Raw genomic sequence first — 14,866 nt, forward strand, 5'->3', positions numbered from 1 at the left:
AACCACGGTTGACGTGCCCAAGTGGGAGCCACTAGTATTAGTGTTAGTGACTGTTGTTTCAGTTTGCGTACCACAAATGGAACTAGTGGGAGAGGCGGAAAGGCGTACGCAAATCTGCCTGACCAGTTCATCCATAGGGCATTGCCCTTCGACTGTGGGTGTGGAAACCTGGCGGCGAAGGTTGGGCATTTTGTGTTTTCGGCGGTGGCGAACAGGTCTATGTCTGGTTGTCCCCACTTTTGGAAGAAGGGGAGTAGAACTTCGGGGTGTAGTTCCCATTCGTGGATCTGTTGTGTGTGGCGACTTAGGAGGTCGGCCACTTGATTGTGGATCCCTGGGAGATGTTCTGCTAACAGGTAGATGTTTTGGGGAATTGCCCATCTCCAGATTTGCTGTGCCAGTTGGGACAGTTGGAGAGAGTGTGTCCCTCCCTGTTTCTGTATATAATACATTGTCGTCATGTTGTCTGTGCGTATGAGGACAGTTTTGTTCTTTAGGTGAATTTGAAAGGATTTTAGTGCTAGGAACACTGCTAAGAGTTCCAGGTGGTTGATGTGGAGCAGTTTTTGTTGGCTGGTCCATCTGCCCTGAGTGGTATGGTGGAGGAGGTGGGCTCCCCACCCCGTGAGAGATGCGTCTGTAGTTAGCACAACTTGTGGAAGAGGCTCTAAGAACGGTCTCCCTTTGGACAGGTTGATGGTGTTCCACCATTTCAGTGATCGAAGTGAGCGACTGTCCACCAACACCAGATCGGTAAGTTGTCCGTGAGCTTGGTTCCACTGTTGTGCTAAGCATTCTTGTAAGGGACGCATTTGAAGTCGTGCGTGTGGGACTATGGAGATGCACGACGCCATCATGCCTAGGAGCTGCATGAACACTCTTGCTGGAAGAGATGGATGAGTTTGAAATTGAGAGATGAGATTTTGTATACTGGCTATCCTGGCTGTGCTGGGATAGGCAATGGCTTTGGATGTATCTATGGTTGCTCCTAGATACTGATGTAAGTGGGAAGGTTGTAGGTGGGATTTGGGGTAGTTGATAGTGAATCCCAAATCGTGGAGTGTTTGAATCGTGCGATGAGTGTGGAGAACGCATTTTTGGTATGTATTGGCTTTTATGAGCCAATCGTCCAGATAGGGGAAGACATGGATCTGTTGTCTTCTGAGATGCGCTGCCACGACTGCTAGGCACTTGGTGAACACTCTGGGTGCTGTTGTTACTCCGAATGGGAGAACTGTAAATTGATAGTGTTGCCCATCTACCACAAATCGTAGATATTTTCTGTGAGCGGGATGCATAGGGATGTGAAAGTATGCGTCCTTGAGGTCCAATGTGGCGAGGAAGTCTCCCTGTTGTAAAAGTGGGAGGACTTGTTGGAGAGTGGTCATGTGAAAATGATCCGAATGTATATACTGGTTTAGTAGTCTGAGATCCAGTATGGGCCTTAGTGTTTTGTCCTTTTTGGGAATGAGGAAGTATAGAGAATATACCCCTTTTCCCTGATGTTGAGGGGGAACTGGTTCTATCGCATGTTTTTGTAACAGGGATTGAACTTCTTGTTTGAGGAGAGAGAGATGATGCGAGGACATTGGACGTTGTTTGGGCGGTATGTTTGGGGGGGATTGTATGAGTTCGAGGCAGTAGCCAGACTGGATAATTTGTCTTACCCACCTGTCTGTGGTGATGGAAGTCCAGACAGGCAGGAATTGTTGGAGTCGTCCCCCGACCGGAGTGGAATGGTCTGGGGGGAGTGGTGGCAAGTCACTGTTTGGTGGCTGGTGAGGTGCGGGTGTTGTTGTTGTTGCCCCGTCCTCGACCTTTGTTATTGTTTCCCCTATAACCTCCCCGGAAGTAACCTCTGTTAGGGGATGTTTGTCCAGAATTTTTAAAGGTGGACGTGGTCTCAGTTGATGTGTTTTTGGAGCCTCCTCTATAAAAGGAGCGACGAAAGGAACCCCGGTTTTGATGAGACTGCAGTGCTCCCATAGACTTGGCAGTTTCATTGTCCTTTTTCATTTTTTCTAATGCAGTATCCACTGCAGGGCCAAATAGCTGCTCTTGGTTGAACGGTTGAGCTAGAATTGCGGTTTGAACCTCCGGTTTAAAACCGGAAATACGGAGCCAGGCATGTCGTCTGAGTAAGACGCCAGTATTGACCGCTCTAGAAGCAGTGTCTGCTGCATCTAAGGCGCATTTAATGGAGGCATTAGATATTAATTTGCCTTCTTGGATGAGGTCAGAGGCCTGGGACTTAAAAGGTTCAGGCAGATGCTGCATAAGGTCCTCAAGTTGGTCGTAATGCGCTCTATCATACCTGGCTAACAGGGCCTGGGTATTCGCAATACGCCAATGGTTAGCCGCCTGCGCGGCGACCCGTTTGCCCGAGGCTTCTAAAAGCTTAGACTCCTTGTCTGGGGGAGGCGTTTCTCCAGTTGTCTGTGAGTTAGCGCGCTTCCTGGCATTTGATACGACTAGGGAGTCTAAAGGGAGCTGGGCCTTAATGTATGCAGGGTCTTGCGGGGCTGGTCGGTACTTTTTTTCGATGCGTGGGTTGAGAACCCTAGCTCGAACAGGGTCCTTAAAGACTTCAGTAGCATGCTTTATAACCCCTTTGATCATGGGCAGTATGTGAACAGTCTTTTGTGACTGCTCAAAGGTATCAAGGAGAAAGTCCTCTTCAATGGCGTCTGTGTGCATTGTAACGCCGTGGAATGTTGCTGCCCTATTTATAAGTTGGCCGTACCCTAGGTGGTCATCAGGAGGGGAGGGCTTGGAAGGGTAGGTAGTGGGGTCAGGCATGTCAGGTATAGGATAAGACCAGTCATCCATGGGTGCTGGGTCTGGGAACGTAAAAGGGTCGTTTGGGTCAACAGGATCATCAAATAAATCAGGGTCCGCCCCTCCCCCTAAGTCATCATTATCATCCTGTGGAGGAGGTGAATGATAGGGAGATGGTAAAGGTAAAGGTAAAGGTAAAGGAGAATCAGGAGGAGGAGGGGGGGACGGGTTAGGAGGTAAAACAGGAGAGGAAGGACGAAGTGGTGAAGTAGCACAGTCCTTTTTCCGTATGGGAGCTGGGGGAGGTGTAGTGTCCAGCTTCCGCTTTTTATATGGGATGGCAGTCACATGTCCCGTTTTAGGATTGATGTAGATCCGCTTCTGAGTAGGATCTGGTCGAAAAAGATCATCTTGCTCCGAAGGTGGTGTCTGTGACGTCCGCTTCGGGTCTTTATGAGCTTGTTTCGGCGGGGACGCAGTTTTCGGCGCCGATGATTTTTTCGGGTCCGACTGATTTTTCGGTGTCGACTGATTTTTCGGTGTCGACTGATTTTTCGGTGCCGACTGAGTTTTCGGTGCCGACTGAGGTTTCGGTGCCGACTGATGTTTCGGTGCCGGCTGAGGTTTCGGTGCCGAGTGAGTTTTCGGTGCCGATGGACTTTCAGGCATCGATGTTGAAGAACGTTTCGGTGCCGGTGGAGACTTCGGTGCCGAGGAACGTTTCTGTGCCGAAGGAGATTTCGGTCTTGGAGCCTGTTTCGGTGCCGGCAACGGGTGTTTGGGTGCCGAGGGTGTTAAAGGCACAATCAGGTGAGGTTTGCTCGAGCCCGAGCCACCCACAGGCTTAGATGTCTTCGGAGCCGGGCCCGAGGGCAGGGCTTCTAAAGAGGATTTCCGGTCGCGACTGGGCCCAACTGGCGGAGTCTTGACCAATGCTTTTTTGGATGGGGCAGGGGCAGGGGGGGTGGTACTCACACGCTGCCCTGGAGTGATGAGGTCATCGGAATCGTCGGCTTCGGACACGATCTCGAGATCTTCGGTGTCGTCTTCGGGAACATCTTGAGCAAAGATGTCCTCCGGTTCTGGAGCTGGTTTGGCCATAATATGGCGTCGAGCTCTTCGGTCCCGGAGGGTCTTCTTCGAACGGAAAGCGGAACAAGCTGGACAGGTGGACTCGTTGTGTTCCGGCGACAGGCAGAGGTTGCAAACCTCGTGGTGGTCACTGTGGGGGAACTTCGCTCCACACTGGGGGCATTTTTTGAAGGGTGTCCTGTCCATCAGCCGCTTCCGGAACCGGTCCGAGTTGATGTCGACGTCGATGAAATGAAGATTAAAGAGTTAAATTGATTGCTGGAAGTTTTCTGCTGGAGCGGAAAAAAGTTCATCCGAACCCAATGGCGGAAAAAAACAATCTGCCGATGGAGTGGATGCCCATGCGCACTGTTGTCCAGGGGAGGAGTCACCAACCTCGTGACCAAAGGCTTCTTCCGAAGACAACAACAACCTGCAATCATCCGAGCCCAACACCAGATGGCGATCTTATCCTCAGTGTGTGATCTGCAGCTCATATGCCTCGAACAAAAAGAAACACACACACGCAACGCAAAAGCGCATTTAACCACCACAGGCATTTTGAGACCCAACCAATCCGCTTTACTACCCTCAACTGTATTAGGAAGATGCTAGAAAGCAAGCCACACAATAAAGCCACTCAAAATTACATTTTGAATTCTTTTACACAACTATTACATTTTGACAAATGCAAATTGCCAGACATTGTTGCAATTTAATTCAATGCGCAATCGATTCACTTCCATCTTTAGGCCATCCATCATTTAGAGAATTAACACTTGCTACATGCAAATTATGCAAACCGTCTGATAGGAATATGCTACTTACCAGTATGCATCTGTTCTTGGCATGTAGAGCTGCAGAGTTGTACACTTAGCATAGGTCGCCATCTGGTGTTGGGCCCGGATGTTTGCAGTTTGTTTTTCTTCTTGGACCGTCTTTGGAAGTCACGAGTTTGGTGACTCCTCCTTCGGTCCGTACTGCGCATGGGCTTCGGCTCCATCCTCAGATTGTTTTTCGCCAACAGGGAAATGATGGAGCGTAGTAATAACAGTGAGAAACCCATGTGTGTTGTATCTAAATAAGATGGACTGGAACGGATACAGGTAGCCGGGGAGGCGGGTGGGCGTGTACAACTCTGCAGCTCTACATGCCAAGAACAGATGCATACTGGTAAGTAGCATATTCCGTTCGAGGCATATGAGCTGCAGATTGTACACTTAGCATAGATTATATAGCAGTACCCAACCTTAGCGGCGACCACCGGTATCCGTTGCAGCTGTTTGAAAGAGTGTTTTTAGTACAGCCTGGCCCACCCTAGCTTGCTGCTGGGAATGCACATCTACACCGTAGTGTTTTGTGAATGTGTGCGGTGTAGACCATGTGGCTGCCTTGCATATGTCATCTAAGGGTATATTCCCTAGAAAAGCCATAGAAGCCCCTAACTTTCTTGTAGAGTGGGCTTTAGGGGGAACAGATAATGTTCTCTTTGCCTTCTGATAGCAAATTTGTATGCATTTTACAATCCACCTAGCTATCCCTGATTTTGAGATGGGGTTGCCTTTATGTGGTGGAGAAAAGGAAACGAACAACTGTTTGGTCTTCCTGAAGGGTTGCGTTCTTTGTATGTAATATAGCAACGCTCTTTTCACATCTAGTGTGTGTAAGGCCCTTTCCGCAACAGATTGGGGTTGCGAAAAGAAGACAGGTAATTCCACTGATTGATTGAGGTGGAAGGGGGTAATGACTTTGGGCAGGAACTTCGGATTAGTTCGAAGTATGACCTTGCTGTGATGCATTTGTATGTAAGGTTCCTGTATGGTGAACGCTTGTATTTCACCAACCCTTCTAAGGGAAGTGATAGCTACAAGGAAAGCTGTTTTCCAGGTGAGAAATTGTAGCTCACATTTGTGCATTGGTTCGAAGGGCGGACCCATTAGTCGTGTAAGGACCAAATTTAGATTCCATACAGGGGAGGGTGGTGCCCTGGGAGGAATTACTCGTTTGAGGCCTTCCATGAAGGCTTTAATAGCGGGCACTCTGAAGAGTGACAAATGCTGTCTGTTTTGTAGATAGGCAGCGATCGCTGCTAGGTGTAGGCGTATGGATGAATACGCCAGGTTACACCTGTGAAGATGGAGCAGATAGCATATGATGTGTTGTATGGATGCATCTAGAAGGTTGATTGTATTGTTACGGCAGTACATTACAAATCTTTTCCACTTTGCGGCATAGCATGCTCTAGTGGTAGGACGTCTGGCTTCCATGATGATGTTCATGCAATCAGGGGGAAGGTTAAGGTACCCGAATTCTAAGATTTCAGGAGCCAGATCGCCAGGTTGAGCTGAGCTGGGTCCGGGTGCCTGATTTCTCCATGGTTCTGGGTTAGGAGGCATGGGGAAAGGTGCAGTTTTTGATGTGGTACCACTGATAGTTGTAGTAGCGTGGTGTACCACGGCTGTCTGGCCCACGTCGGAGCTACCAGAATGAGTGTGAGGGAGTGCTGTTGTAGTTTCCTGACCACTAATGGAATTAGTGGGAGAGGTGGAAAGGCGTATGCAAATCTGCCTGACCAGTTCATCCATATCGCATTGCCCTTGGACAATGGGTGTGGGTATCTGGCGGCGAAGCTTGGGCATTTTTTGTTTTCGTGGGTGGCGAAGAGGTCTATTTGAGGATGCCCCCACTGTCGGAAGAATGGGTGAAGAACTTGTGGATGCAGTTCCCATTCGTGTAGTTGTTGAGTCTGTCTGCTGAGCAGATCTGCTATGGTGTTTTGTACGCCTGGAACATGTTGTGCCAGGAGAAAAATGTTTTGGGGAATTGCCCATCTCCATATGCTCTGGGCTAAGCGGGAGAGCTGGGGAGAGTGTGTCCCCCCCTGTTTCTGTATATAATACATCGCAGTCATGTTGTCTGTGCGAATGAGGACTGCTTTGCCTGAAATCTGCTTTTGGAAAGATTTTAGGGCTAGAAAGATCGCCAAAAGCTCCAGATGGTTGATGTGGAGCGTTTTTTGCTGTGGCGTCCATAGACCTTGCATTGTGAGGTGTAAGAGGTGCGCTCCCCAGCCGGAGAGCGATGCGTCCGCTGTTAGAGTCACTTGGGGAACCGGGTCCAGGAACGGCCGTCCCTTGGAAAGGTTTGTGGTGTTCCACCACTGCAGAGAGTGATGTGTGCGGCCGTCCACCAACACCAGATCCGTCAGCTGACCCTGGGCCTGGTTCCACTGTTGTGCTAGGCACTCCTGAAGTGGACGCATGTGGAGTCTTGCATGGGGCACTATGAAGATGCAAGACGCCATCATCCCTATGAGCTTCATAAACACTCTTGCTGGTAGAGAGTGTTGAGGAAGGAATATTTTGCGTAAGGCTAGAATGCTTGTGATTCTGGCTGAGTTTGGATAGGCAATACCTTTTGAGGTGTCTATGGTGGCCCCGAGATATTGCTTTGTGTGAGATGGTATGAGGTGGGACTTTTGGTAGTTCACCGTGAAGCCTAGCTGATGAAGCAGTTGGATGGTGCTGTTTGTATGTTGCACGCATTGGTGGTAGGACGCGGCTTTTATGAGCCAGTCGTCTAAGTAAGGGAAGACGTGAACATGTTGACGTCTGAGGTGTGCTGCTACTACTGCTAGGCATTTGGTAAACACCCGTGGTGCAGTGGTGACCCCGAAGGGGAGAACCTTGAATTGGTAATGTTGCCCGTCCACCACGAACCTGAGGTATTTTCTGTGAGAGGGGTGTATTGGAATGTGAAAGTACGCGTCTTTCAGATCCAGTGTTGTGAGAAAGTCTCCCTGGCAGAGGAGTGGGAGGACTTGTTGTAAGGTGACCATGTGAAAGTGGTCTGAATGTATGTAGGCATTTAGAGGCCGGAGATCCAGAATGGGTCTGAGGGTCTCGTCTTTCTTTGGGATTAAGAAATATAGGGAGTAGACCCCTAGATTTCGTTGATTGTCGGGTACCTGCTCTATGGCGTGTTTCTGGAGGAGCGAGAGTACCTCTTGTTTGAGCAGTGTGGAATGCTCTTGGGACATTGGACGGTGCCTTGGTGGGATATTGGGTGGGGTAGATGTTAGCTCGAGGCAGTACCCTGACCGAATGATTTGGGTCACCCATTTGTCCGATGTTATGGACTCCCATACGTGGATAAAATCTTGTAGTCTGCCCCCGACCGGAGTGGAATGGTCTGGGGGGAGCGAAGGGGAGTCATTGTGCGGGTGGGGTGGCAGAACGGGTATTGTTGGTTTTGCCCCTGCCCTTATTGTTGTTGCCTCTGTAACCACCTCTTTGGTTGCCCTTTGAAAAGGTATTTTGAGGAGGGGATTTGTAGGAGGTAGAGGCATTATCGGTGGAGGAGCCTCTACCTGTGCCACGAAAGGACGAGCGTCGAAAGGAACGCTTAGAGGCTTGGGTCTGGAGCGCTCCCATAGACTTCGCTGTGTCTGTATCTTTCTTCATTTTTTCGAGCGCTTCGTCTACCTTTGGGCCAAAGAGTGTTTGCTGGTCAAAGGTGTGATTAAGTATTGATGTCTGGACCTCAGGCTTGAACCCTGATATCCTGAGCCAGGCATGGCGTCGAAGCAGGACACTGGTGTTTATGGCTCTAGAAGCAGTGTCTGCTGCATCGAGGGCACACTTAATGGAGGTGTTTGTGATTAGTTTGCCCTCCTGTATCAGGTCATGAGCTTGGCGTTTGTATTTCTCTGGAAGGTGCTGCATAAGAGCCTCTAATTCATCATAGTGTGCTCTATCATATCGCGCAAGCAGTGCTTGTGTATTTGCAATGCGCCACATGTTTGCAGCCTGGTAGGCGGTGCGTTTACCAGACGCGTCCAGAAGTTTAGATTCCTTGTCTGGTGGTGGGGCATCTCCTGAAGATTGGGAGTTAGCCCTCTTTCTAGCTGTGGAGACAACTAGGGAATCTAGAGGAGCAGGGCCCTTGATGTATGCAGGGTCTGTGGGTGCCGCCTTGTACTTCTTCTCTATTCTAGGGTTTAGTACTCTGGCTCTGACAGGGTCTTTGAATACCTCTGTAGCGTGCTTGGTGACACCCTTAAGCATGGGTAAAATAGCAGTGGAACGATCTTGTAAATCAAATGTATCCAGTAGGAAGTCTTCTTCCACTGGTTCCGTGTGCATGTCCACCCCATGGTAGTGTGCTGCTCTCTGCACTAAATGGTGAAACCCTAAAGAGTCCTCTGGAGGAGACGGCCTTGATGGGTATAGGTCGTCTTGAGGTACATTGGGTACATCAGGGTTATTATAATCCTCCCATGGATCTGGGGTCCCTGGTGGAGTGGGATCCATTGGGGCGTCCCCTGGGTCATTGTCCGGGTCCCCGTCATCCGGGTCTGGGGATGGGGCCGGATCGTAGTGAGGTAAAGGTGGAGGGGGTGGTGGTGGGAGGGGGGGTGGCAGTGGGGAGGGTACTCTAAGGGGAGAAGTAGCTGAGTCCCTCTTTTTGGGTGGAGGAGGAGGAGCCGGAGCCTCAAGGCGACGCTTCTTAGTAATCACAGTCAAAAGGCCAGTCTTTGGATCTCTGGACAAAGTCTTTTGTAAAGGGTCTGGTGTAAACAGAGCCAATGGCGCCGAGTCGTCTGTCGGCACCGGCGATTTCGGAACCGGAGGTTTCGATGTTCTGTGTACGCCCTGCTTTTTGGAGGTCTCCGTGTGTTTCGGCGTCGAATGCTGTTTCGGCGCCGGAGCGTCGGTGCCGACCGATTTCTGTTTGTGTTTGGTCGGCGCCGAGTGTCCAGGCTTCGGCACCGGTGGTTTCGGAGTCGAGCTGGATTTTGCAGGCTTCGGTGCCGAGTGGTGTTTATCGGCACCGGGCGTCGGCTGGCTCGATCCCGAGCTGCCGTGAGACTTTGAGTGCTTCGACACCGGGCCCGAAGGTGGGGTGATCGAGGCTTTGGTTTTGGTTTTGCCCAGGCCGGCAGGCGAGGGAGTAACCGGAGTCTCTTTGGTTTTCGGTGCGGGGCTGGGAGGGGGCATTGTACTCACGGCCCGCTGTCCTGGTGTTACGTCCTCCAGGTCGGAGTCGTCGGCCTCGGAAGCGCTGACGATGTCTTCTCCCAGTTCGGTGTGTGTCTGCCCCGAAGCTTCGGCGTCGTCTCCGAAGATGTCCGGTGGAACTGTCGAGGATGAGTGCGCCATGGTGCGTCGAGCCTTTCGATCCCGGATCGTTTTCTTCGATCGAAAAGACTTGCAGGCGGGGCAGTCTCGAGCCTCGTGTTCCGGAGAGAGGCAAAGGTTACACACCTGATGGAGGTCGGTGTGGGGAAATTTAGACCCACATTTTGGGCACTTTTTAAACGGAGTCCTTTCCATCGGCCGGGACCGGAGTCGCGGAGGGCCCGAAGGCCGGTGTCGATGTACGGGATGGAAAAAGTGCCGCTTCGAGAGATGAAGATGATGAAGGAACTCGAAGAATCGAGGATTTTCCGTCGAGGCTGGAACCGTAGAAGTTCGAAGCCGGAGTACGAAGGATCACATCCGAGCCCGATGGCGGAAAAAAACAATCTGAGGATGGAGCCGAAGCCCATGCGCAGTACGGACCGAAGGAGGAGTCACCAAACTCGTGACTTCCAAAGACGGTCCAAGAAGAAAAACAAACTGCAAACATCCGGGCCCAACACCAGATGGCGACCTATGCTAAGTGTACAATCTGCAGCTCATATGCCTCGAACATATATTTCTTGCTTCACACATTTGCAGGACAAAAAGCAGCAGTTTTGAATTTGGATTACCTTCTATGAACATTTACCTCATCTCTTACGAGTGCTGCTTTCACATCCAAGAGCTGTAGTCGTGCAGTGTGCTTTGTAGAATCCAATCCTGTCCGAAGCAAAGAGTTGCACACAGATTCTAATCCATTCAAAGTAGTAACTCTCAACCACTTTTTTCCACGTATCCATTCAAACGACTGATGGTGAAGTGAATTTAACTCAATGCTTTAAGAATGTAGATTTGATGCACTCGTTACTTTCTTTTGATTAATTCTACTTGTGCGATCGTGACCAAACACACGCATTTATTTAGTGATCATTCCTCACACAGCTTATACAGTCACTACTGTTCGCTGCAAACTCCAGCCACTGCATATTTTGAACCGAGTGATATTTGAATTGTTCTCACTTTGATTCAGAATTCCATTCTGCTTGCATCATGTTATCTGGTTGCTATGTTTTGGTTGCAAAATTCTCTTCCATAACACACGACATTTGTCTCTTCGTGGTCTTGTTTGCAGCTCCGATGCCTGCTCTGAAAAATGTCTCAACAAGAAAAAGTTTTGCCCGCCCAACCCCTTAGTACGCAAGGGCAAATCCCTCCCCAACGTCACAAATGCCAAATTGCTTATTCTCTTGGTTGGCTGAAAAAGGCACACTGTTTAGCTTAAGAGAAATGCATCCTTCACAATTCCAGCCAATTTTGAAACAATCCATGTAAATGAATTAGTTGAAAATCCAACAAAAATCCAACACACCTGAACTACACCTGCTTGGCCCTTTAGAAGTCTCCTTATTTGGGCTGCTGCTTTATAGAGGATACCACTTTTCCAAGTTCCTGCTGGGGGTAGAAAAATAAGACAACTCCTCCAACTCTAGCCGGGATCATTCCTTGCACGTTTTGGCCTTGTTACTAATTAAATACAAGATCCCCATAAAAAGACACAGCGATCAGAGCACTTATCTGCCACGTACTCGCACTACTGCCATTTCACGGATGGACTGGTGTCATCTTTTCCACCTTGTAAGCATCATTCTCATCTCCATTCAAAGCTATTGATTCAACCTGTGAAAGACAAGTCTTGCTCTACTCCCTTTGTCTGCCTTAATTGTTCTTGCTTATTCCTACAGAAATAAAGGGAAAAACGACCAAAGACAAAAAGCAAACAGAAAAAAAAAACCACCAGGATGCAACACAGAAGCCAGACATTAAATGTGAACGGTCACTTTATTAGCAATTTAAGAGTAAGCTCTGAATGCAAATCTTACAGAGAAAACAAACGACTCTAAAACCTCATGCTCTCATCAGGAGGCTAATACAAAAAAATTACCTACTTCACGCATCAATAGATATGCTCCAAATGGCCCTTCATTGCCAACTGGTGAAGTGAACACAATACCACGAGGCTGTGAACAGAAAAGACTGGACAGGTTGTGACCCCCCGCACCTCTCCCCCAACTCAAACCTATCCCCAGGGAGAAACCTTCACAACAAAGTTCTAACTACACACTATTTTCCAAGCAGACAGGCTGGCAATTGTAACCCTATCCCAAAAATTAGGTACTTATCTGGACACATGTCGCAAGCCCACTCACTGCCACCACTGAAAGCTCTTTAGATCAATGCCAATAACTGACGAGTAGCCCATACAATTTGGTCGTCTCTCAACTACAGATCGTAAGTGCATGGATGTAATTCAAATAAGACTAGAATATTTTATTCTAGAGTATCACTGCGGCACACCATTACGAGGCATTCAAAAGGTGGTCCTCTTCATGTAGCCTGTTCAGAATAGAAAAAAAAAAAAGAAACACACACACGCAACGCAAAAGCGCATTTAACCACCACAGGCATTTTGAGACCCAACCAATCCGCTTTACTACCCTCAACTGTATTAGGAAGATGCTAGAAAGCAAGCCACACAATAAAGCCACTCAAAATTACATTTTGAATTCTTTTACACAACTATTAAATTTTGACAAATGCAAATTGCCAGACATTGTTGCAATTTAATTCAATGCGCAATCGATTCACTTCCATCTTTAGGCCATCCATCATTCAGAGAATTAACACTTGCTACATGCAAATTATGCAAACCGTCTGATAATATATTTCTTGCTTCACACATTTGCAGGACAAAAAGCAGCAGTTTTGAATTTGGATTACCTTCTATGAACATTTACCTCATCTCTTACGAGTGCTGCTTTCACATCCAAGAGCTGTAGTCGTGCAGTGTGCTTTGTAGAATCCAATCCTGTCCGAAGCAAAGAGTTGCACACAGATTCTAATCCATTCACAGTAGTAACTCTCAACCACTTTTTTCCACGTATCCATTCAAACGACTGATGGTGAAGTGAATTTAACTCAATGCTTTAAGAATGTAGATTTGATGCACTCGTTATTTTTTTTTTAATTAATTCTACTTGTGCGATCGTGACCAAACACACGCATTTCTTTAGTGATCATTCCTCACACAGCTTATACAGTCACTACTGTTCGCTGCAAACTCCAGCCACTGCATATTTTGAACCGAGTGATATTTGAATTGTTCTTACTTTGATTCAGAATTCCATTCTGCTTGCATCATGTTATCTGGTTGCTATGTTTTGGTTGCAAAATTCTCTTCCATAACACACGACATTTGTCTCTTCGTGGTCTTGTTTGGAGCTCCGATGCCTGCTCTGAAAAATGTCTCAACAAGAAAAAGTTTTGCCCGCCCAACCCCTTAGTACGCAAGGGCAAATCCCTCCCCAACGTCACAAATGCCAAATTGCTTATTCTCTTGGTTGGCTGAAAAAGGCACACTGTTTAGCTTAAGAGAAATGCATCCTTCACAATTCCAGCCAATTTTGAAACAATCCATGTAAATGAATTAGTTGAAAATCCAACAAAAATCCAACACACCTGAACTACACCTGCTTGGCCCTTTAGAAGTCTCCTTATTTGGGCTGCTGCTTTATAGAGGATACCACTTTTCCAAGTTCCTGCTGGGGGTAGAAAAATAAGACAACTCCTCCAACTCTAGCCGGGATCATTCCTTGCACGTTTTGGCCTTGTTACTAATTAAATACAAGATCCCCATTAAAAGACACAGCGATCAGAGCACTCATCTGCCACGTACTCGCACTACTGCCATTTCACGGATGGACTGGTGTCATCTTTTCCACCTTGTAAGCATCATTCTCATCTCCATTCAAAGCTATTGATTCAACCTGTGAAAGACAAGTCTTGCTCTACTCCCTTTGTCTGCCTTAATTGTTCTTGCTTATTCCTACAGAAATAAAGGGAAAAACGACCAAAGACAAAAAGCAAACAGAAAAAAAAACCCACCAGGATGCAACACAGAAGCCAGACATTAAATGTGAACGGTCACTTTATTAGCAATTTAAGAGTAAGCTCTGAATGCAAATCTTACAGAGAAAACAAACGACTCTAAAACCTCATGCTCTCATCAGGAGGCTAATACAAAAAAATTACCTACTTCACGCATCAATAGATATGCTCCAAATGGCCCTTCATTGCCAACTGGTGAAGTGAACACAATACCACGAGGCTGTGAACAGAAAAGACTGGACAGGTTGTGACCCCCCGCACCTCTCCCCCAACTCAAACCTATCCCCAGGGAGAAACCTTCACAACAAAGTTCTAACTACACACTATTTTCCAAGCAGACAGGCTGGCAATTGTAACCCTATCCCAAAAATTAGGTACTTATCTGGACACATGTCGCAAGCCGACTCACTGCCACCACTGAAAGCTCTTTAGATCAATGCCAATAACTCCGGTTATATAGAATTGTGACGAGTAGCCCATACAATTTGGTCGTCTCTCAACTACAGATCGTAAGTGCATGGATGTAATTCAAATAAGACTAGAATATTTTATTCTAGAGTATCACTGTAGAAAAAAAAAAAGAAACACACACACGCAACGCAAAAGCGCATTTAACCACCACAGGCATTTTGAGACCCAACCAATCCGCTTTACTACCCTCAACTGTATTAGGAAGATGCTAGAAAGCAAGCCACACAATAAAGCCACTCAAAATTACATTTTGCATTCTTTTACACAACTACTTAATTTTGACAAATGCAAATTGCCAGACATTGTTGCAATTTAATTCAATGCGCAATCGATTCACTTCCATCTTTAGGCCATCCATCATTCAGAGAATTAACACTTGCTACATGCAAATTATGCAAACCGTCTGATAATATATTTCTTGCTTCACACATTTGCAGGACAAAAAGCAGCAGTTTTGAATTTGGATTACCTTCTATGAA

At 47.6% G+C, this 14,866-nt stretch overlaps 1 protein-coding gene across 1 annotated transcript; it reads right to left on the reverse strand.

The window, feature by feature from the left end:
- Positions 1-1,566: 1,566 nt before the first annotated feature.
- Positions 1,567-13,729, reverse strand: LOC146788814 (uncharacterized). Its single transcript, XM_085630398.1, has 2 exons — positions 10,544-13,729; positions 1,567-4,669 (listed from the first exon to the last, which is right to left on the reverse strand). Exon 2 carries the CDS (start codon positions 4,054-4,056, stop codon positions 1,762-1,764), a length of 2,295 nt encoding a protein of 764 aa, XP_085486524.1. The 5' UTR covers positions 4,057-4,669; positions 10,544-13,729; the 3' UTR covers positions 1,567-1,761.
- Positions 13,730-14,866: the final 1,137 nt, after the last annotated feature.

The sequence above is a fragment of the Triturus cristatus genome, chromosome 10 (assembly GCF_964204655.1).
Source record: "Triturus cristatus chromosome 10, aTriCri1.1, whole genome shotgun sequence".
NCBI lineage: Eukaryota > Metazoa > Chordata > Amphibia > Caudata > Salamandridae > Triturus > Triturus cristatus.

Excerpts from the sequence above, each read along its gene's own strand:
- LOC146788814 (XM_085630398.1), bottom strand. The coding sequence starts at position 4,056 with ATGGACAGGACACCCTTCAAAAAATGCCCCCAGTGTGGAGCGAAGTTC.